Source organism: Mustela lutreola, chromosome 5 (assembly GCF_030435805.1).
Source record: "Mustela lutreola isolate mMusLut2 chromosome 5, mMusLut2.pri, whole genome shotgun sequence".
NCBI lineage: Eukaryota > Metazoa > Chordata > Mammalia > Carnivora > Mustelidae > Mustela > Mustela lutreola.
This window is the reverse complement of record NC_081294.1, coordinates 74,428,985-74,451,943: the sequence shown is the minus strand read 5'-3', so window position 1 is coordinate 74,451,943 and position 22,959 is coordinate 74,428,985. Positions and strand designations below refer to the sequence as shown.

Sequence of the window (22,959 nt, the reverse complement as noted above, 5' to 3'; positions counted from 1 at the left end):
GCTAAGGAACTTCAAAAGCAATTTTAATATTTCTAGCAATTCAGTCTTTAACCGAAGCTCTTTATAAACTCAGCCCCTACTCCATATCAAAATCAGTATCAGTATCATGGATTATATAATGTCTGGATTATAAAATTAAAACTTAGACCTACTGTGTGGTTTTAAAGCTTTAAATCAAAAGTATCATTTAAAAACCTATTAAATCAGGTCAAAAGTAAATACTTTCACTTCACAAAGGCATTTTAAAATCATAACCTAGAGAAATATACATATTTACAGTGACTCTAATTAAGCTACAGGCTACCACTCACTCACCTTGACAAAACTCATTCGAATAGTACACATTTTGGTGAGCTCATACACTGCCTCAAATCCGTGGTTGACAGACTGAGCCAGAAGCTGAGCAAACTCTTGGTTGTTAAAAATTTTGAGGCTGCAACTGCTGGGAATCTTACAGACAGTGGTAGGATGAAAGCCGTGATGAAAGTTGCAGTTCCTACTCTGAACAAATATGCTGCTGTCACTGAGGCACTCTGCGTACACCTCTCCACCAACATAGTACAGGTGAACACCTTAAAAAGACAAGCATTACAAGATTCACCTTAATACAGCAGTATAATGAAACCAAAGAGTTAGTATAAGGTGCAACCAAGAATACCCACTAACCTACAGCAAATGCCCAGCAGTCTGTAGACAGAAGCTACCACTAGAGGGCCTTACACTGCGCCAAAGAGAATCAAGAGCTCTACAATGGTCCTTAAATAACTAATAAGACTTAAGCCTCAGGTTTATCAGTTCTTAGGTTATTTTCTCTTTGCCAACAATCATTTAATATCTCTGTGAGACAAAGCGAATGCAAAAAGACCAAAAAGCACCTATGATCAGTCTTTTCAAAGGAGCACTTGGGTGCTAAGTTAATTTAACTATCACGAAGAGTCAACTGACAAGATGCTCTGCTTTCTTTTTACTAGTGGAGTACAGGAGCATTAAAAAAGACCCTAAGTCATATATGTAATTTCAGGTCACAGGAAAAGACTTTAAATGGCAGATTTATTTTATCTCCCTCGAAAAGAGCGGTTTGGGTATTTTAGAAATATGTACGTAAGTAATATGTGAACACAGTTTCAATATTAAAACTTCAAATTATACAGCTAAAGCTGAAGTTATTTCCAACTTTTCACCACTACAAACAGCGCTAAAAAGACGATCCCTGTACACTCATACCTCATACACATGTGAGTCAGACGTATATTAGACTATGGTACAAAAAACTGCTTTGTTTTTTGTTCTGAGCAAATAAAATGACCCATGGAGGAAGGGACCCTAAAACTAGATACTAGGAAAGATGGGAAAACAGATTGTAGAATTTAATTATTCACCAGGTAGATTTCTCTAAGATTTCCTGTAGTGGGAAAACCAATACATAGAAGTGAGGCATTTCACCCACAAAATCAATGCCAAGTTAGCAACAGAGTCAAAAAAGAACAGAAATTTCTTTTCAACTTATTTTTGGCCATAGTATTTTGCTCCATCTCTTCTCTAAGAAATCACATCACAATTATAACTGTACCTCCTGTAGGTAAAAATAAAGTTTACTGTTTGTAGGTAAAGGGTATAAGTGTACCTTTTGTTCTATCTAACCTGGACTAAGACCTTCTCAAATCTAGGAAACAAAATAGAGCTAGTGGCAAAAACTAAACTTACAAGACAGGCAATACGCTCTACCTGGGAAAGCTTTCCTTCCCGACCACTTGATACACGAGACTCACATTTCACAGAGGTGGGAAAAGTTCCCTGTTTGTTGTGGCAACTGTCTTGTGGAATGAAATGGAAATAAAACCTAGTTATCTGAATTTAAAAGGTAGGAGGGGTGGTGGTGAAGCCACTGGAGACTTGCTATCATTCAAACTGGACTTCTTAACTATAACCCAGCTCCTCCAACATAACAGGGATTGTTACAAGGTACCTCAACTCAAAATACCATAATTAAAAAATTCTAATCCTTCATCAGCATTCATATATTTCACAAATATTTGTCTGTACTTACTATGAACCAGGCACTCTTCTAGCTGCTGAAAATAATGCTGTGAACAAAGCAAACTTCTGTAAAGCTTATATTCCAGTCAAGAAGCCACTCAAAAAATAAATATAGGAATAGTATGATTTCAGAGACTAAGTACTATGACAATAAGGATAAGGAAAAGAGGACTGATCAGGTCTTGACTTAATTCACTCTCTAGCACCTGACACTTGAGGGCAGAGCCCGTACCTCAGGCTCGTGGTATAGACAACTTTACACAACTCACGGTACACAGTGAGCACAACAAATGACTGATTTCAACTGAACACAGGGAAATGACAAAGTTACCTTTTCCAATATGTCGCCTAGTGTTTTCAATTGTTGAATTACGATTAACATTTGACAACAACCCCAAGCAGAATCTACTTTTGTTATTCGAAGGGTCTGTGAATCCATCTACCAACACGCTAGTAGAAGATGCATGAAAAGCCTCCCCAACACGATTGTTTAATTCATAGTACACAATTGAACACCAATGTTTGGGCTCTTCATAGGCAACAGGCTGAACATCTGTAAACAAACCAGACAGAAAAAATGATTAGTGAATGAATAAGAAATCCAGGATTCTTTGTGTTTCTCTTTAAGTGAACCCAAGCACTCTATGAAAAATCCTTTCACATATTTCACTTCAGTCTTGCTGTCCTTTCTGGAGGACGGTCTCTTCAGTAAGTGGTGTTGGGAAAAAAGTTTGGATCTTAAAAAAAAAAAAAAAAAAGAAAGAAAGAAAAAATCAGTAATGCCTTGAATACAATGATTTTAAAACTTATCTAAATACAAATGTAAGGATGGATAATATCACATTTATTTTATTTTTTTAAATTTTTTATTATTGGAGTTGACATACAATAGCATAATGGTTTCAAGTGTACAACAGTAGTGACTAGATACTCCTATATCTTACTCAGTGCTCACCATGATAAACAGAGTTGCCATCTGTCACCGAACAACACTATACAATATTATTTTATTATTATTCCCTATGCTGTACTTTCCATCTCCATAACTTACTTCATATGTTAACTGGAATTTTGTACCTTTTAATCCTCTTTTCCTATTTTGTACTCTACCCCCTCCAGTAACCACCAGTTTGTTCTATGTATTTATGAGTCTGTTTCTGATTTTTTATTTGTTCATTTGCTTGGTTTTCTAGATTCTACATATGTGTGAAATCACATGGTATTTGTCTTTCTTTGTCTGACTTCATTTAGCATAATACCCTCTAAGTCCAACCATCTTCTGCAAAATGGCAAGAGCTCATTCATTTTTATAGTTGAGTAATATTCCATTGTGTATATATCTCCTTTATTTGCTTATCTATTGAGGGACACTCAGGTTACTCCCGTATCTTGACTATTTGTAAATGCTACAACAAAACAGGGGTACATTTATCTTTTCAAATTAGTGTTTTCAAAAAAAAAAAAAAAATTAGTGTTTCGCTTTCTTTGGGTAAATACCTGGTAGTAGAATTACTGGATAATATAATATTTCTATTTTTAATTTTCTTAGGAATCTGCATACTGTTTTCCATGGTGGCTACACCAATATATACTCCCACAAACAGTGCACAAGGATTCTCTTCTCTCCATATCCTTGTCAGCACTTACTTAAGTCCTTTGATAGTAGCCATTCAGACTGGTGTGAGGTGGCATCTTACTGCGATTTGATTTGCATTTCCCTGATGATTAGTGATGCTGAACATCTTTTCATGTGTCTGTTGGCTCTCTGTACGTCTTCTTCAGAAAAATGGTCTATTCAGCTTCTGTGCCCATTTTTCTAATCTAATTTTTGTTTGATTTTGGGGTTTTTTTTTTTTTTGAGTTGTGTAAATTCTTTATTTATTTTGGATATTACCCCTTATCAGATATATCATTTATAAATATATACTCACATCCAGCAGACTGCCTTTTCCTTTTGTTGAAGGTTTCTATAACTGTTACAAAGCTTTTTATTTTGGTGTAGTCCTAATAGTTAACTTTTGTCTTTATTTTGTTTGCCTGAGGAGACATATCCCATAAATATGTTGCTAAGGCTGATGTCTAAGTGATCACTGCCCTGTTTTTTTAAGAAGTTTCATGGTTTCAGGTCTCACATTTAGGTCCCTAGTCTGAGTTTATTTGGTGAATGGTTTAAGAAAGTAGTCCAGTTTCATTTTTCATATGTGGCTGACCAGTTTTCCCAACACCACTTACTGAAGAGACTGTCTTTTCCCTATTGTATATTCTTTCCTCTTTTGTCACAGATTAACTGACCATACAAGCATGAGTTTATTTCTGGGCTCTCTATCCTGTTCAAATGATCTAAAGTTGACCCTGAAACTTTACTGATTTCATTTCTTAGTTCTAGTATTTTTTTGGTGAAGTCTTCAGGATTTTATACAGACACACCCCCACATAATTTGGAAATGACAGTTTTACTTCTTCCATTCCAGTATGGGTGGCTTTTCTTTCTTTTTCTCGTCTGACTGCGGCAGTTAGGTCTTCCAGCACTATGCTGAATACAAGTAAGTGGCAAGAATGGATATCCTTATCTTGTTCCTCATCTTAAAACTTCCAGCTTTTCACCAATGAGAATGATGTTAGCTGTGGATTTGTCATACATCATCTTTACTATATTGAGGTATGTTTCCTCTAAATCCACTTTGTTGCATTTCCATCATAAACAGATAATGATTTCTGTCAAATGCTTCTGTATCTACTGAGACGATTATATGGTTTTTATCCTTCATATGTTACTAATGTATTATAACACATTGGTTGATTTAAAGCTTTGTTTCTTCTTTTACTAGATCTTTTAGGTGTAAGGTTAGACGGTTTATTTCAGATTTTGTTTCTTAAAGTAGGCCTGCACTACTATAAACTTCCCTCTTTGAACTGCTTATGCTGAGTCCCAAAGTTTTTCAACAGGTGTGTTTTAACATTTTAAATTGTTTTTCTAGCACAAGCTAATCAAGATTTATATTTATAAAACAAGCCTCCGTCTGCATCAGCAACCTGAAAGACATATATGAGTATTTGTAAAATTACTCTAAAAAAAATATGAACTAAAAAAAACAAGTGAGACTCTTAGCAAGCTAGGAATAGAGGATAACTTCTACAATTTAATAAAGAACATTTATAGGAAACTTATACCTAACTTCATACTTAATGGTGAGGAACTAGAAGACTTCCTGCCAAGATCAGGATGTTCTTACCACTCCTTTTCCAACACTGCACTAGAAGTCCTAGCTATACAGTAAGAGAAAGGGTAATAAAAGGTATACAAATTGGAAAGGAATAAGTAAAATCATCTTTGTTCACAGATGATATGACTGTCTACCTAGAAAACCGGGGGGGGGGGGGGGACCAAAAAACCCCTCCTGGAACTAATTAAGCTATTATAGCAAGATCACAAGATGTAAGGTTAATACACAAAAGTGAATCACTTTGCTGTACATCAACAATGAACATGTGAAATTTGAAATTAAAAATTCATCACCACTTATATTAGCATTCAAAAGAAGAAATACTTAGTTAAAAATCAAAATAGGTACAAGATCTAGATGAAGAAACTATAAAACCCCGAAGTCAGACATCAAAGAGGAACTAAATAAATACATAGACAGCCCACATTCATGGAAAAGAAGCCTTAATATTGCCATGAATTCAGTTCTTCCCAATATGATCTATAGATAACCAATGCAATCCCAATCAAAATCTCAGCAAATCATTTTGTGGATATCAACAAACCTATCCTAAAATTTATCTGGGGCAGCAAAAGATCCAGAACACCCAATATGATACTGAAGAAGAACAAAATCAGAAGCCTGATGCTATTTAACTTACCATAAAGCTACAGTTATCAAGACAGTATGGTAATGGCAAAAAGAATACACAAACAGATCAAAGAAACAGGAGAGAAAGCCCAGAAAAAGACCTATATGAATACAGTTAACTAGGGGCACCTGGGTGGCTCAGTGGGTTAAGCCTCTGCCTTCAGCTCAGGTCGTGATCCCAGGGTTCTGGGATCGAGTCCCACATCATCGGGCTCTCTGCTCAGTGGGGAGCCTGCTTCCCACCCCCCCACCTCTGTCTGTCTCTGCCTACTCGTGATTTCTCTCTCTCTGTCAGATAAAGAAATAAAATCTTAAAAAAAAAAATACAGTTAACTGTTTTCTGATGAAGCAACAAAAAGCAATAATGGAGAAAAGACAGTCTTTTCAACAAATACAACAACAGATATTCACATGCAAAAAAATTAATCTACACACAGACACCACATCCTTCACAAAAATTACCTAAAGGCTGGTCAGACCTAAATGTACAATAAGAGTACATAATAAGAGTTCTAGAAGGTAATGTAGCAGAAAATCTAGATGGCCCAGGAATATGGTAATGACAACACCAAGGCATGAACCATGACAGAACTGCTAGGCCAGATTTTACTAAAAATTAAAACTTCTGCTCTGGAAAAGGCACTATCAACAGAATAAGAAGACAAGCCATAGACTGGGAGAAAATATGTACGAAAGACATACCTGGTAAAGCACTATTATCCAAAATGTACAAAGAACTCTTAAAATTCAAGAAAATAAGTAACCCAATTTAAAAAATGGGTCAAAGACATAACCAGCCACCTCATCAAAGAATATATATGCATAAGAAATAAGCATATAAAAACATACTCCACATCATGTGTCATCAGTAAATGTAAATTAAGATAGCAATAAAGTACCATGATACACCCGTAAGAATGGCCAAAATCCCAAACAGTGACAACATCAAAAGCTGGGAAGGATGTGGAACAACAGGAATTTGCATTCACTGCTAGTGGAATATAAAATGGCAGAGCCACTCTAGAAGACAGTTTGGTGGTTTCTTACGAAACTAAACACACTCTCACCATACAATCCACAAACATGCTCCTCAGTACTTACACAAAGGAGCTAAAAACTTATGTCCACATAAAAACCTACAAACAGATGTTTATAGCACTTTATCCATGATTGTCAAAACTTGGAAGCAACCAAGATGTCCTTTGGCAGGTGAATGGATAAACTGTGGTAATTTCCAGATGATGGGAATATTACTCGCTCTACAACAAAATGAGCTAGCAAGGCATGAAAAGGGATGAGGGAACTTAAAATGCATGTTACTAAGTGAAAGAAACCAATCTGACAGGCTACATACTGTATGATTCTAACGAAATGACATTCTGGAAAAGGCAAAACTATGGAGACAGTAAAAACACCAGCGGTTGCAGGTCAGAAGGAGTGAGGAATGAACAGGCAGAGCACAGAGGATTGTTACAGAAGTAAAACTATTCTATATACTGTAGATATATTTCTGTATGTTACCAGTACAACAGTAGTACATTCCTCTCATTATTCATTTGTTACAATCCACAAAACATACAACAGCAAAAACAAACACTAATATAAACCATCGATTTCGGGTGATGTGTGAAGATAGCTAAGTCTGTAAAAATGTACCACTCCAGGGGCGCCTGGTTGGCTCAGAGGGTTAAAGTCTCTGCCTTCAGCTCAGGTTGTGATCCCAAGGTCCTGGGATTGAGCCCCCACATCAGGCTCTCTGCAGGGAACCTGCTTCCCTTCCTCTCTCTGCCTGCCTCTGCCTACCTGTGATCTCTGTCAAATAAATAAATAAAATCTTTAAAAAAGCAAACAAACAAAAAATGTACCAGTCCAGTATAGGGTTTTGGTAGCTGGCAAGGCTGTGCATGTGTGGAGACAGAGGGTGTGTGGGAACTAGCTCTACTTTCCACTCTTATTTGCTGTGAACCTAAAACTCATATGAAATATAAAGTCTGTTTTATTTTTTTTTAAGATTTTATTTATTTATCTGGGGCACCTGGGTGGCTCAGTGGGTTAAAACCTCTGCCTTCGGCTCAGGTCATGATCCTAGGGTCCTGGGATCGAGCCCCACATCAGGCTCTCTGCTCAGCAGGGAGCCTGCTTTTTCCTCTCTCTCTGCTTGCCTCTCTGCCTACCTGTGATCTCTGTCTGTCAAATAAATAAATAAAATCTTTTAAAAAAAAAGATTTTATTTATTTATCACATAGAGATCACAAGTAGGCAGAGAGGCAGGAAGGGGGTGGGGGGAGCAGGCTCCCCACTGAGCAGAGAGCCCGATGCGGGGCTCAATCCCAGGATATTGGGATCATGACCTGAGCCGAAGGCAGAGGCTTTAGCCCACTGAGCCACCCAGGTGCCCCATGAAGTCTGTTTGAAAAAAAACTAAAAGTGGGGCTCCTGGGTGGCTCATTGGGTTAAGCCTCTGCCTTCGGCTCAGGTCATGATCTCGGGGTCCTGAGATCGAGTCCTACATCAGGCTCTCTGCTCAGCAGAGAACCTGTTCCCTCCTCTCTCTCTGCCTGCCTCTCTGCCTACTTGTGATCTCTCTCTCTCTGTTAAATAAAGAAATTTAAAAAAAAAATCTTAAAGAAAAAAACTTAAAGAAAAAAAAACACAACTAAGTGAGCATGAACTTTGGATAAAAGCTGGTATACAATCTAATGTTAAATGCCAGAACTGCCTATGGAGACAGATATATATACAAAATAAATTACCAGCCAAACTCTTATTACTGTAGAAGTCAACAATTCATAATGGATGTAATGCATGGGAGGGACACATGCAAATTTTTCACCCAGTGTTGGTGGATTATCTTTCTTGGGGCTGAAATCAGAAAGAGAAGTCAGGAACTTTCAAATTCCCTTTCAAAAAAGGCACAAATCAAAAATATCCAAAAAACTCTGAAGAGTGGCTAGGTGGACTAGATAAGCAATACAAAATAACTGGCTAACTTTTAAGACTCAGTTTTGATTACCGAATTGCAAAGAATTCAGATGAGGAGGAAGAGAAAAAAATAAACCAATGTGGACCCATAAAGAAAAGTCCTAAGCGCTCAGAATATGAAGAAGTTTATATAAAAGATAGAACAGGGAGGGGCCCACAACCAATGATACATACAAATGAGTTGTAAGCAGTTATAAGAATAGTGTCAGGAAAGCTAGAGCCAAAAATGAACAGAAGCTTGCAAAGAAAAAATTGCTAAGCAAAACTAAAAAGACAACTTTGGTACAGAGAAAAGAAAAAGAAGAGCTCTGCTCAAGGCAAAGGACATATTGTCAACTGGCAATTCAAGGCCCTGCAGTTTAACTCTGATGTCCCTTCTGTCAAAATAAAACAGAGAGAAAAAAACAGAAATAGGACTGAAATGACAGGAAACTTTGGTGAAAAAAAGACATCAACGAGGGCAAGATGCCTTGAGTGCCAGGTCCCCCTAAGGGGACTCAGCTGTTTGGCTGTGACAAATGATAGTGCAAGAATTATCCAACAGACAACACCACAGAGCTGCACGCTGATCTCTGGACAGCTAGGACAAAGAAGGGAAGGAAGATGACAATGGAGGTAAGTCCAGTCCAAAATCTCAAAATAAGAGAATGAGAATGAGAACACCATTTACTGGTCATTCCCTGATGCACTATGTTATAGCCATTATACATAGTGTCTAACCCAATCAACAACTAATAATTCCTGTGTAAATATTCTGTGTAATGTACAAATGAGAAAGAGAAGTGGAGAGACTTTAAATGCTACCTGAGGCTAAAAAGCGAGTAAGGAGCGGTACAGGAATTCACCTCCAGAGACATTCTGTTCTATGAGAAGGTAGACTATATAAACTATAAGAAAATTAGTGTGATATAAGTCCTAGATAAATCCTACACCTTGAAAAAGCAAAGACAGTATTCACACATTAACAAGACTACTAGGGAGGGCTGAAATTTAACTATTCTTAGAAATGTGGGGTTCCTGGAAAAACAAAGTGTGACATACACTCACTCCTTCAGTATCATCACACACACATACAAAGCACACAAAAACATCATTCTTTTAAGAAATGTATAAAATGGCAGTACCAAACTTCTCCCAAACTTGTTATAAACTAAGAAGATTAAAGTCTCAAAACAAAGTGACTTCAGGGGCACCTGGTGGCTCAGTTAAGCATCTGCCTTCCATGATCATGGGGTCCTGGGACTGGCCCCAAATCTGGTTCCGTTCTCAGTGGGGAGTCTGCCTCTCCCTCTCCTTCTGTCCCTCCCATCCCCACATGCTCTCATGGGCATGTGCTCTCTCTCTCAAATGAATAAAATCTTTTTTAAAAAGTGACTTTAGAACAATAAGATACCATATTCACATCCATTAGGATGGCTACTGTATTAAAAAAAGATGGAAATTAACACATATTGGCAAGAATGTAGAGAAAGAACTCTAAAGCACGGCTAGTATTAATGTGTAAATGGTATAGCTGCTGTGGAAAACTGTTTGGCAGTTCCTCAAAAAGTTAAACAGAATTACCATTAAATCCAGCAATTCTACTCCCAGGCATAGGATACCAAATGATTTAAAAAGCACAGTCCAGCAAATATCTGTACAATAATATTCATGATGGCGTTATTCACTATTCTACCAAAAGGCAGAAACAACCCAAATGTCCACCAACTGATAAATGGGTTAACAAAATGTGGGATATGCATCCAAGGGAACACATTCAATCTTGGAAAGAAATGAAATTCTGATACATGCTATAACATGAATAAACCTTGAAAAGGTTAAGCTAACTGAAAAAAGCTAGTCACAAAAGGACAAATATTGTAAGATTCCACTAGGCAAATTCATTGAGACATAAAGTAGAATGGTGATTACCAAAGGGCTAAGGGGAGAGGGGTTACTGTTTAATGGGTATAGAGTTCTGTCTGAGATGATGAGAAGTTCTGGAAACGGACAGTGGTGATGCTTTGCATGTCTCTGTGAATATACGAAATGATACTGAGTTGTTTACTTTATCAACAGAGCCCCCAAAGCAATGAAGCAAAAACCAGCATGAATGAAAGCAGAAATAAATGATCCAATAATAACAGTTGGGGATATCCCAACCTGCAATCTCACACTCTCAACAACTAATACAACAATTAGAAAAAAAAAAAATCCAAGGATACAGAAAACTTGAACAACAACACTATCAACCAACCTGATCTAAAAAAAATGCACAGAATTTAGGACACCCTACAGTATCAAAATGTATAGGGTTTTTTTGTTTTGTTTTCTTTTTTCAAATGCACATGGAATAGTCTCTAAAATAGACCACTGCTATGCCCGGGGTTGGCAAATCTTTCTTGTCCACCAAATCCAGGAACATATAAAAAGGATTAAATACATGACCAAGTGGGATGCAAATATTTTAGGTTTCGTAAGTCACATACTATCTTTGTCACATATTCTTTTTCTTTAACAACTCTTTAATAATCTAAAAACCATTCTTAGATCTCAAGCTATACAAAACATACATAAAACAATTCTCAATAAATTTTAAAAAGAACTGGAATCATACAAAGTATGTTCAATGTTTTGTAATCCCACATGGAATCAGATTAGGAATCAAAAGAAAAAATGGGGAAATACCAAAATATATGGAAACTGATTAATGTGTTACTAAATAATCCAAGGGTCAAAGTAAAACATCAAAAGGGAACTTGAAAAAAATTCTGAACTAAATAAGCATGAAAACAAAACATACCAAAATTATGGAATGCAACTAAAGTAGTGGTCTTGAACTTCTATGCTAAAAATGTAGAACCACTGAAGCCAATAACCAAAGATTTCATCTTAAGAAACTATTAAAAAAAAAAACGCAAACTAAAAGTAGAGTGAGCAGAATAAAGAAAATAACAGCAAATGAATTTGGAAATCAATGAAAAAAAGAAAGCTGGTTCTTTCAAAAGATCAACAAATTTAACAATCCTTTGGCTAAACCAACCAAGACACAAAATACCAAAACCAGGAATGAAGACATCACCACTAACCCCTAAGGAAATTATAACTATTATAAAATATACTATGAAAAACTTTATGCCAACAAATTAGACAATTTAGACAAAATGCAAAAACTCCTAGCAAGACACAAATTATCAAAGCTGACTCAAGAAAAAACAGAGACTCTGAATAGACAGATCCAACTAAGGAAACTGAAACAGTAATTAAAAATTTCCCCATAAAGAAAAGTCTAAACCCAAATAGCTTCACTGGCAAATTCTATCAAATATTTAAAAAAGAAATAATACAAATAAGCCCTTCCAAAAACACGAGGGAACACTTCCCAACTCATTCCATGAGATCATTATTACCCTGACACCAATGCTAAATAAAGACGTCACAATCCCTGCCTCACGAATACACAAGCAAAAATATTCAACAAAATATCAGTAAATCTAATCTAGAAATGTATTTAAAAGAATTATACACCAAGACCACATGAGAATATCCCAGGATTAAAAGCCTGGTTTCATATCAGAAAATAAGTTCATGTAATATACATTAAATAGAAAAAAGAAAAAAAACCTCATCTGATCATCTCAACAGATGCAGAAAAAGCTTCTAACAAAATCCAACGTCCACTCATGGTAAAAATTCTCAGCAAACTAGGAACAGAACTAATAGTTATGGCTAGCCCCTCCAGAATGATAGTGAACAGAAGTAGTGAGAACAGGCATCCTTCTCTTGTTTCCAATTATAGGGGAATAGTAATTCAGTCTTTTACCATTAAGGATGATGATAGCTATAAGGTTTTTCATACATGCCCTCTAATAATGAGAGAGAGAAAAAAAAATTAAAGGCATCCAGATTGGATAGCAGGGAGAAAAATATGCTGTTTGTCACTGACACATTCTTTTATTTAGAAGATCCTACGGAATCCAGATAGATAAGCACACACACACAAAAAAAAAATCCCTATCAGAATTTATAAATGAATTCAGCAAGGTTGTAGGTTACAAGATTAATATATGAAAAACCAATTATATTTCAATATATTTAATTAAGAAGAAACCAAATTCCATTCACTTCAGAATATATCTATACAGAGACGCTAAAGTAAAAAAAAAATTTATCTTGAACACTGGAAGATCTAAATAAATGACAAGACATACCAAATCTATGCACTGGAAGATGATGGAAAACCTCCCCCACTGATTTAGATTCAACATGATCTCTATCACAATGCAGGGAGGGGATTTTTGGGGAGGCAGAAATTAACAACCGGTACTAAAATAATAGGCAAATACAAAGAATGCAGAACTGCTAAACAATTTTGAAGAAGAACAAAGTTGGAGGATTAACACTTCTTGTTTTCAAAACTTACTATGAGGCTTTAGTATGTATTTTAAGACTATGAAGTACAGACATAAAAATCAATGAATAAATTGAGTCCTGTAATAAACTCTTACATTTATTCCACTGATTTTGGAAAAATATGCTAAGGCAATTCAGTGGAGAAATGGTAGATACTCTTTTCAACAAAACAGTGCTAGAACCAAATGGATGCCTACATGCACAAAGATGAATTTAGATCTCTACCATACAGAAAGCTTAACTCAATATAAATCACCTAAATGTAAAAGATAAGGCTACAGAACTTCTGTAAGACAAAACAAAATTTTCATGACTTTGGGATAGACAAAGATTTCCCAGATGCACACCAAAAACATGAACAAGGGAAGAAAAAAGTGATAAATTAGACTCTGTCAAAATTTAAAACTTTCAGCTCTTTCTGCCATCTTGCAGCCTACAGAGGCCTGCTGGGAACAGAACTCCTAAACTGACAAATATGTCTGGAAGGCTGTGGTCCAGAGACATTTTTGCTAGCTGTAAGTGAGGTCTTCTGAACTAGAAGGAGTGCACAGCTCTTCTTAAAATTGAACGTGTTTATGCTCAAAATGAAATTGAACTCTTATGGAGGCAAGAGATGTGCTTCTGTGTACAAATCTAAGAACAACACAGTGACTCCTGGTGGCAATCTGTACAAAATCAGAGTAATCTGGGGAAAAGTAACTCGTGCTCATGGAAACAGTAGCCTGGTTTGTGCCAAATTCCCAAGCAACCTTCCCACTAAAGTCATTTGCCACAGAATCCATGTGATATTGTACCCCTCAAGGATTTCAACTTACTGAAGAGAAAATAAAGTTCTGCCAAAAAAAAAGTTGAAAACTTTTGTGTTTCAAAAGACATTAAGAAAATGCAACAACAATCCAGAGTAAACAAAAATATCTGCAAATCATACATCTAACGAAGGACTTCTAACCAGAATATATAAAGAACTCTCACAACTCAAAAGTAAAACAAACAACCCAATTAAAATTGGGCAAGAGATTTAAATATGCCATGAAAAAAAAATACATGAACAGCTAATAAGTACATAAAAAATGCTCATCATCAATACTGATTACAGAAATGGAAAATTAAATGCAAATTAAACAGAAGCACATATTAAAACCATAATGAGTCACTACCTCATACCCACTAAAATGGGTACATCCAAAATACTGACAGTAACAAGAATCAAGAGCATGTGGAGATGGGGGGGGGCCTAAGTTGGTTAAGCATCTGCCTTCAGCTCAGGTCATGACTCCAGGGTCCTGGGATGCAGCTCAGGTCAGGACTCCAGGGTCCTGGGATGGAGCACCTCATTGGACTCCTTCTCCCTCTGCTGCTCCCCCTGCTTGTGCTTTCTCTTTCTCAAATAAATAAATTAATCTTTAAAAAATAACTAAAAGCATGTGGAGAAACTGGAACCCTCATATGTTAGTGGTAAGAATATAAAACAGCACTGCTATTTTGGAGAAATTTGGCAGTTTTTCTTAAATAGTTAAATTCATCATATTGACTCAGAAATTCAAGTCTTAGGTATTTTCCCAAGAAAAATAAAAACACAAAAACTTATATGCAAATGTTCCTTAGAGTAGTAGTCATAGTAGCCAAAAACTAGAAATAATTCAAATGTCCAACTGGTGAATGGCTAAAAAAATATGGTACATCCATACAATGGAAAACAGTTCAGCAATAAAAAGGAAAAAACTACCAATACATGTTTCAACATGAAAGAACCTTGAAAACATTACGCTAAGTGAAAGAAGCCAGATGCAAATAACTACACATTATGCAATTCTACTTCCATGAAATATTTAAAAAAGGTAAATCTATATATACACAAAACAGATTAGAGGCTGTCTGGAGCTGAGGATAAGAGCAGGGATAGACTGAAAAGGCGTACAAGATTATCTTTTTAAAGGATTATGAAAATATTCTAAAACTAGATTGTGGTGATGGTACAAAACGTTATACATTTACAACAAGTCACTGAATCATACACATGGATAAATGTTATGGTTTATAAACAATACTTCAATAAAGTTTTTAAAAAGTGGTAAGAAGTTAAAAACAAAATAGCAGTAACAACAAATTATGATGAAAATTTCTCTTACCTCTGCTGGATATACTGGGCATAATCTGAGGAATCATATTATTGCTTGTATCCATTGGCTGGGAATTATCTTGACCCATTTGATCATCTGGTGGCATATAGGCAGGAGGAGGAGTATCAGCTAAGAAGGAGAATATGAGAAAAGTTAAAGTCCCAAAAGAATTGTTAATACCTTCATCCTGCTTAAATGTATTCTAAAAGCATTAAAAATTTCCTAAAATTGGGGCGTCTGGGTGGCTCAGTGGGCTAAAGCCTCTGCCTTCGGCTCAGGTCATCATGATCCGAGGGTCCTGGGATAGAGCCCTGCATCAGGCTCTCTGCTCAGCAAGGAGCCTGCTTCCCCCTCTCTCTCTGCCTGCCTCTCTGCCTACTGTGATCTCTGTCAAATAAATAAATAAAATCTTTAAAAAAATTTTTTTCATAAGATTAACAACAGGGTTTGTCACTGAACATTATAGACAAACAAAAATGTAGGCTGCTACCTGAGGCAAGAGAAAAGGAGAAAAGACAGCACACTTATTAATTACTGAAAATCTGCTAAAGGACCATATATATTCGGTTCAATCCCAGATAGTAGACCAGTGCTGAAATTCACTAAAATAGAATTCAAGGTCAAGAATTTTGTCTTTATGTGCTTAGACCCATGCTGGGAGGAACTGCAACAACTACAGACCAATCTGAAGGACACAAATTAACCTAGTTTGAGTGTACCTCTACAGAGACACTTTGAAATTACCAAAATCACATGCTGTATGTTGTTAATTAATACCAAAAACTAAAACCATACTCTCCACCTGTATGATCGGACTACCAACATGAACAGCAGATAGACAGTTAATTCTTTTCAATATCCTGAAATGGCTGTCATGCCTTACTAAATGATTAGGTAATTCTCAGGACATCTGAATGTGAACTAGATAATCTGAATTCCAGCCCTCGTAGTTAAAAATCTCTGTAGAAGCTACAGCTCTATTTCTTTCACTCCAAGGTTTGTACAAAATATATTTTGACACAGAACTGTAATCAAACTGAATCTAGGGCAAAGTATGAAAATTAGTTCTGGTGCAAAAACCCAATAGCACATTAAACCGTTGATACTTAATTCTTCTTAAAAAAAATTTAAAAACACATCAACCAATGCAACAGTAGGCATTCAAATATTTTTTGACAAAGTGACATAATGATGCATCCATATATGACAGGCCATTAACAAAATCTGGGCACTTTATAAAATCTACTTATGAAGTTTCCCCAGGCAAACCAGTTTATCAGTTACCTAATTAAAGATAACTGGGGTGTCTTTTTAACTTTCTAAAGTCTATAATCATATGACAACCAGTAAAGTTAAAAAAGCACACAGTTTAATTCACAGACCTGTACTCCTGAAGCGAGTAATACACTATATGTTTACAAAAAAAAAAAAAAAAAAAGCCAAAAGCACAGACTTGAGAGCAGAGAAACCTAGGCCGCAAAGCTCAGGCAAGGTACTTAAACTCCTGAAGGGAATATCAGTTTCTTTCTTCACCTGTATAATCCAACTACTATCTCACATGGTTGCTCTGAAGGTTAAATTTAATGCAGTATCTTCATCACAGTACCAGTTATACAAAAGGCACTCAATAAATGGTACTTCATATTACAAATTACATGAAAATATTTAAGTCAAACAAGGTTACTTCTTTTGGGGGGGGTAGAACTTTAATTTTTAATGCCTGGAAATACATAATTTGGGTATTTGGGCCAATAAATGATCCAATGATACTTAAAATACACTTTCAGTTTTCCAGAATACCTGCTCCACATCATAGTCATCAAACACATAGTCTTTTTCCGTCTTCAGGTTTTTGATAACCTGTTAGAACACTGCTTCCACGTATATAGACTCCCTATGAAGCCTTTCAAGTTAGCACCATTTGGCTTCACTCTCAGGTTGCAGGGGTAGCCAGTCTGCATAGCTAGTTATAAATATATATATATTTCTGTAAGTTTACCCATTCATTTCACAAATATTATTGAAGGCCTGCTGTATACCAGGCTCTGATATAGGGACTGGGGATGTAGCAATTAAAAAAAAAAAAAAAAAAAAAAAGGCTAAAATTCCCTTTTTCATGGAGTTTATAGTCAAGAAAGGGAGAGGAGGAAATGACAGAATATAAATACAGACAATCTGTTGGGTTGTAATATAGGCTATCAAGAAAAATCAAGCAGTGAGAGAAAGAAGACAGGATTAAAGGAGAATGTGAATTTTTTATTGTTCTTAAAGGATCATCTCTCCAAAACTCTGTCTGCTTTTTTTACAATGTTCAATTTATTTTAAAAAAAAAAAAAAAGCAGTTCATCCATTTCTCCTACCTCTTTCCTCTGACAACTACCCACCTGTTCTCAATATCTATGATCGGGGTTTCTTGTTTTTGTTTTTTTTTTTTTAGATTCGACATATAAGAAAAATTATATGGTATTTGTCTTTTCCTGACTTACTTTATTAGCTTAATACCCTCAAGGTCCAGCCATGTTGTCACTAATGACAAGATTTCATTCTTCTTTATGGCTGAATATACCACAATTTTCTTTATCCATTCATCCATCAATGGACACTTAGGTTGCTTCTGTGTCCTATTATAATCATGCTGCAATGAACCTGGGACTGCATATGTTCTCAAGTTAGCGTTTTTGTTTCCTTCAGATAAATAACGAAAAATGGAATTACTGGATTACATGGCATTTCTATTTTTAATTTTCTGAGGAAATGCCATACTGTTTTCTTTTTAATTTAAATTCAATTAATCAACATATATTATTGGTTCCAGAGGAAGATGTCAGTGATTCATCAGTCCTATATAATATCCAGTGCTTGTTACAGCATGATGCCTTCCTTAATGTCCATCACCCAGTTACCCCATTCTGCCAACCCCCTCCCCGCCAGCAACCCGCAGTTTGGGAGATTCCATATTCCATACGGTTTTTCACAGTGGCTATACCAATCTGCATTCCCACCAACTTCATGAGGTTTTCTTCTTCTCCACATCCTTGCCAAGGCTTGTTACCTCTAATAATAGCTTCTCTAATAGGTATAAGGTGACAGATATATACTCACTGTGGTTTCAATTTGTACTTCCCTGATGATTCGTGATGCATAGCACCTTTTCCTGTACCTGTTGATCATGTGTATGTCTTCTTGGGAAGAAGGCCTATTCAGGTCCTCTGCCTGTTTTTCAGTTGGAATGTTTGTTTTTGTGCTAGTGAGCTGTAGGAGTTATGTCTTTCCCATATTATCCCCTCATCAGATATATGATTTTCAAGTATTTTCTCCCATTCAGTAGGTTGCCTTTTCATTTTATTAATGGTTTCCTTTGCAGTACAGAAATTTTTTTGTTTCATGTAGTCCCATTTGTTTATTTTTTGCTTCTTTTGCTTCTGAGGTCAATTCAAAAAATCAGCACCAAGACCAATGTCAAGGAGCTGCCTCCCTGTTTTGTTCTAGGAGTTTTATGATTTTAGGTCTTTTGTTCAAGTCTTTAATCTCTTCTGACTTAATTTTGTATATAGTGTCAGATAGTAGTCCAGGTTCATTCTTTTGCATGTGGCTGTCCAATTTTCCCAGCATCATTTACTGAAGACTCTCCTTTCCCCACTGCAGATTCTTAGCTCCCTTGTCATAAATTAACTGTCCATCTAAGTGTGGGTTTATTTCTGGGCTCTCTCTTCTGCTCCACTGACCTACAGGTCTGTTTTAATGCTAATCCCACACTGTTTTAATCATAGTACCTTTGAAACAGTAAGTTAATTATACTTCAATTTTTTAAAAATTTCTTTGAAAAATTACTATAGCTTTGTAATATAGTTTGAAATCAGGCAATGTGATGCCTCCAGCTTGATTCTTCTTTCCTAAGACTGAATTGGCTATTCTTGAGTCTTTTATGGCTGTATATAAATTTTAAGATTGTTTTTTCTATTACTGTGAAAAATATGGCCACTTCCTTTTTAAAAAACATATGGTACACAGCAAAATAAAATCTAAAACTCTTCTGAAATCACATAATTACCAAAGAACACAGAGTCAAAAATAGCCATCTCTTAGCATGTAACAATTCACCAGAGGGCCAGCAGTATAAGACAACCACTGATTCTCAAGGGCCATCGTTTTAATCAATAAAATAAATTCTTACCTGGGAGCTGAAATGGACTTCCTGGTCCAGAACTTGCTGGGGAATTGGGATATGTACTGCTAGCAGGGGAAGGGGGATAAGGGCTATTTGGAGATAAGGGGAAAGGAGTGTTGTTGGGCTGGTGGAAAGAATCTGGAAACGTTGCATTTTGTGGCATGTGCGGCTCGTTGTGGCTCAGGTTTCTAAACTGAACCAAAAGGCTGTGTTGTGGATTGAATTCATTATGACGAGGCACTAATACTGGAGGTAAGACTGAAAGACAAAAATCAAAAGTCATCTGTCAGCAAAGACTAAAGCAAATATCCCAAACATATTAAAGGATAGATAGAAAGGATTCGGTAGAATTGTAAACCTATTAAAACAATTTACTTTCAGGAATGGCTGCTTTGTAGAACCTTGAATGTGTATTTGCATAATAACTAAACCAAAAGCACTCTAAGGATTTAGGCCTGCATAAAGAGCTCTGGAAAACGGAAAATCCAGGAAAGATACCACTCCTGTTATAGGAGAGAAGGCATATTTTAAAACAATCCTAACACAAAGAATTTAATGTAATGAGAGTTCAATAGAGTTGAGCACTTCCATCTAGCAATAATCAAAACATTCTGGAAAAGATTACATCTGATTGGACCCTGAAGAACAGGGGGTGCCAGGTGCAGGACAGCAGAGAAGGAAATGGGGAGCTCCAGAAGGGGGAATGAGAAAGCATATTAACAGTTGGCCTAAGCATTGAACTAGGAGTTGAGATTAGAGTGTGATGTTGAGGTCAGCTATTATGATGCCCTGAAAGCCTCAGTGTTTCCAATTTTGAATATCTCAACTTTCTTAGTTGGAAAGATTTCACATTTTATGTTCTTCAGTCAAGCCTTCCCTGGTGAAAATAGTAACATTTCCTAAGTAGAAGCCTTCCATTCAAAATCAGTTTTCTACACATGATCATAATGAAAACATAGCCAACAAAGCCTAAATACTTTAAGAAACCTATTTTTTAAAAGCTTAACTTTATTCAAACACTCACTATCTCTGAAGACCCAAATGACCAATCACAAAGAAATGTCTGACTACCCACCCTGTAGGAAATCTAAACAAACATGATTTCTTTAAACTCTATGGTATGAGTTCATCTCTTATACAACTTTCCCATATCTGTCAAAGTAATTTTACTTCCAAAAATCTCACTTCGACTCTGACGTCATTCAGCAGTAACAAAATCAATCTGTCTTTAAGTTAACTAGATCATACTTCCCTTCCTGAAGTAGGGATGTACCTGAGGAATGAGAGGTTCTATAACTCAGTATTCATACTGTTTTTCGTCTCTTTTCTTTGTACTGAATCAGTGTTGTAATTATGTGGTTAACATCTGATTACGATTTTTTCATTCTACTGTGTATTACCAAATGCTGTTCCCTTTACAGAATGATGGGACAGCTGCCACTGGAGAGTAGGGCATTAGACAATAAGAGTTTCTATGTTTAGCTGGCCAGCAAGCTGAAAGACTAAGTGAAATAACTAAAGAGGAATTCAACCCAGTAAGGATTCTTCTACTTTTTTTTTTTTCAAGACAGAGCTAAAATCATGGACTTCTCTCTTGTCTATTATCTGTACACATCACTTTTTAAAGACTATTTTCCTCCAAAATACATAGTTTAAAAAGGCAGATGCTACAAGAGATAACAAACACAGCAATTTCTAAGTCTCCTCCCATACAGCTTCCAGAGACAACAAATTTAAACTCTTAGCTACCTCTTCTAACATTTATTTTGTGCACTGCTAAACAATGTGCTTATATTGCTATTGTTAATTTGCCAAAACATCATCTGCTGGTTTGCTGTTGTGGCAAATGAAGTAGCTTTCTTACATTATTCTACCCCACTCCCATTCCCCTCAATAAAGTTACATTAAAAATGCTGGTTAAATCAACACTTGGTGTTTATTATCTGTACAAATATTATTCATTCCTGAGCCAAGTATGTACTATGATTATATTTGTTCTTGAACAGTGCTTTAAGTAAAGCTGATTATTGACTTGTTACTTCATTTGCTTAATCTTAATTACACACCACTAATATTTCCAGAAGTCCAGCAGATATGTTAAATTCCTATCAATACTATTTTCCAGATGCCACAAATATGTAATCTATTAACTCATTTTTCCCCTGGACTCTTCATCCTTCTACAATCTAGACTGCTAAATCAGTAAGTCTGCTGGAGATCTCAAGTCCTTCGACTTCCCTTCTCGTTTGTTGGAACCCATTTCCTGGACCTCATGCTCTATTAGTTTCCTAAGAAAGGTAAAAGGAAGGGGGCACCTGGGTGGCTCAGATCGTTAAGCATCTGCCTTTGGCTCTGGTCATGATCCCGAGGTCCTGGGATGCACCCCATTGGCTCTCTGCTCAATGGAGAGTCTGCTTCTCCCTCTCCATCTGCCTCTCCCCCTGCTCATTCTCTCGCTCTCTCTCTCAAATAATTAAGAATTTTTTAGAAAGGTAAAAAGAAGATAAATTTTTAGTCCTTGCATATATGAAAATGTCCTGTCTTTTGTTTGTCTGCAGATTCCAGAATAAACAACTTTTTCTCTCTGAATTTTAGGGGCACTGCTTCACTATCTGCTGGAATCCAGAACTGCTCTAAGAAACCCAACATTCTCACTTCCAGTCCTTTCTATATGTCCCATCTTTTCTCTCTGGGAGTTTTCAGAATCTTCTTTTTTAACCATGATATACTAAAATTTCATACGTGGGTCTTTAACCCTAACACTAACAGCACTATCACTGCCATTCTTTTAGCTAATCTCCATATCCAGTGTTATTTCCATACCAGACTTTTATTATCTCCATGTGAAATCCAGCATGGAAGACAGACTCTAAGATGGCCACCATAAGTCCTGCCTCTCGGCAGGTATTCACTCTTGTAAAATCCTCTCCCTTTCAAGGTATTATCTCTGAATTGCTGCTCAGCAATAGAACATGGCAAAGGGGATAGGATGTTATGTGTGACACAATATAACACGATAGAAAACCCTCTCTCTTCCCACTGTTTTTGAAGAAGTAAGCTGCCATGAATGCAAGCTACCTATGAAAAAGGTGGCAAACAAATGAAGGCAGCCTCTAGTCAACAACCAGCAAGAAGAGTCCAACAGCCCACAAGGAACTGAACCCCATCAACAATCATGTGAGCTGGGAAGCAGATCTTTCCCTAGCTGAGCCGTACATTGAGATCCAATAACCTTAAATAGAGCCTAGCAAAGGACTCAAGGTAAACCATGTCTGGACTCCTGTCCTACAGAAACTGTGAGGTAATAAATGTGTATTAAGCCACTTAATCTGTTATGCAGCAAAAGATAATTAATGCACACAACTAGTATCTCAGCTTATATAATTCATTCATTAAAAAATATATT

General features: G+C 36.4%; 1 protein-coding gene and 1 pseudogene across 2 annotated transcripts in view; one reads left to right on the top strand and one right to left on the bottom strand.

The window, feature by feature from the left end:
- The window catches only part of SMAD5 (SMAD family member 5), a 60,323-nt gene that overhangs the window by 6,329 nt on the left and 31,035 nt on the right, over positions 1-22,959 (bottom strand). For both annotated transcript variants that reach the window (XM_059174641.1, XM_059174640.1), the window contains exons 3-6: positions 19,560-19,811; positions 15,395-15,514; positions 2,369-2,590; positions 316-572 (exon numbers count right to left, since the gene is read on the bottom strand). In XM_059174641.1, the coding sequence (XP_059030624.1) occupies positions 316-572; positions 2,369-2,590; positions 15,395-15,514; positions 19,560-19,811 (851 nt within the window). The remainder of the gene's footprint in view (positions 1-315; positions 573-2,368; positions 2,591-15,394; positions 15,515-19,559; positions 19,812-22,959) is intronic.
- On the top strand, positions 13,741-14,083 carry LOC131831487 (large ribosomal subunit protein eL33-like; annotated as a pseudogene).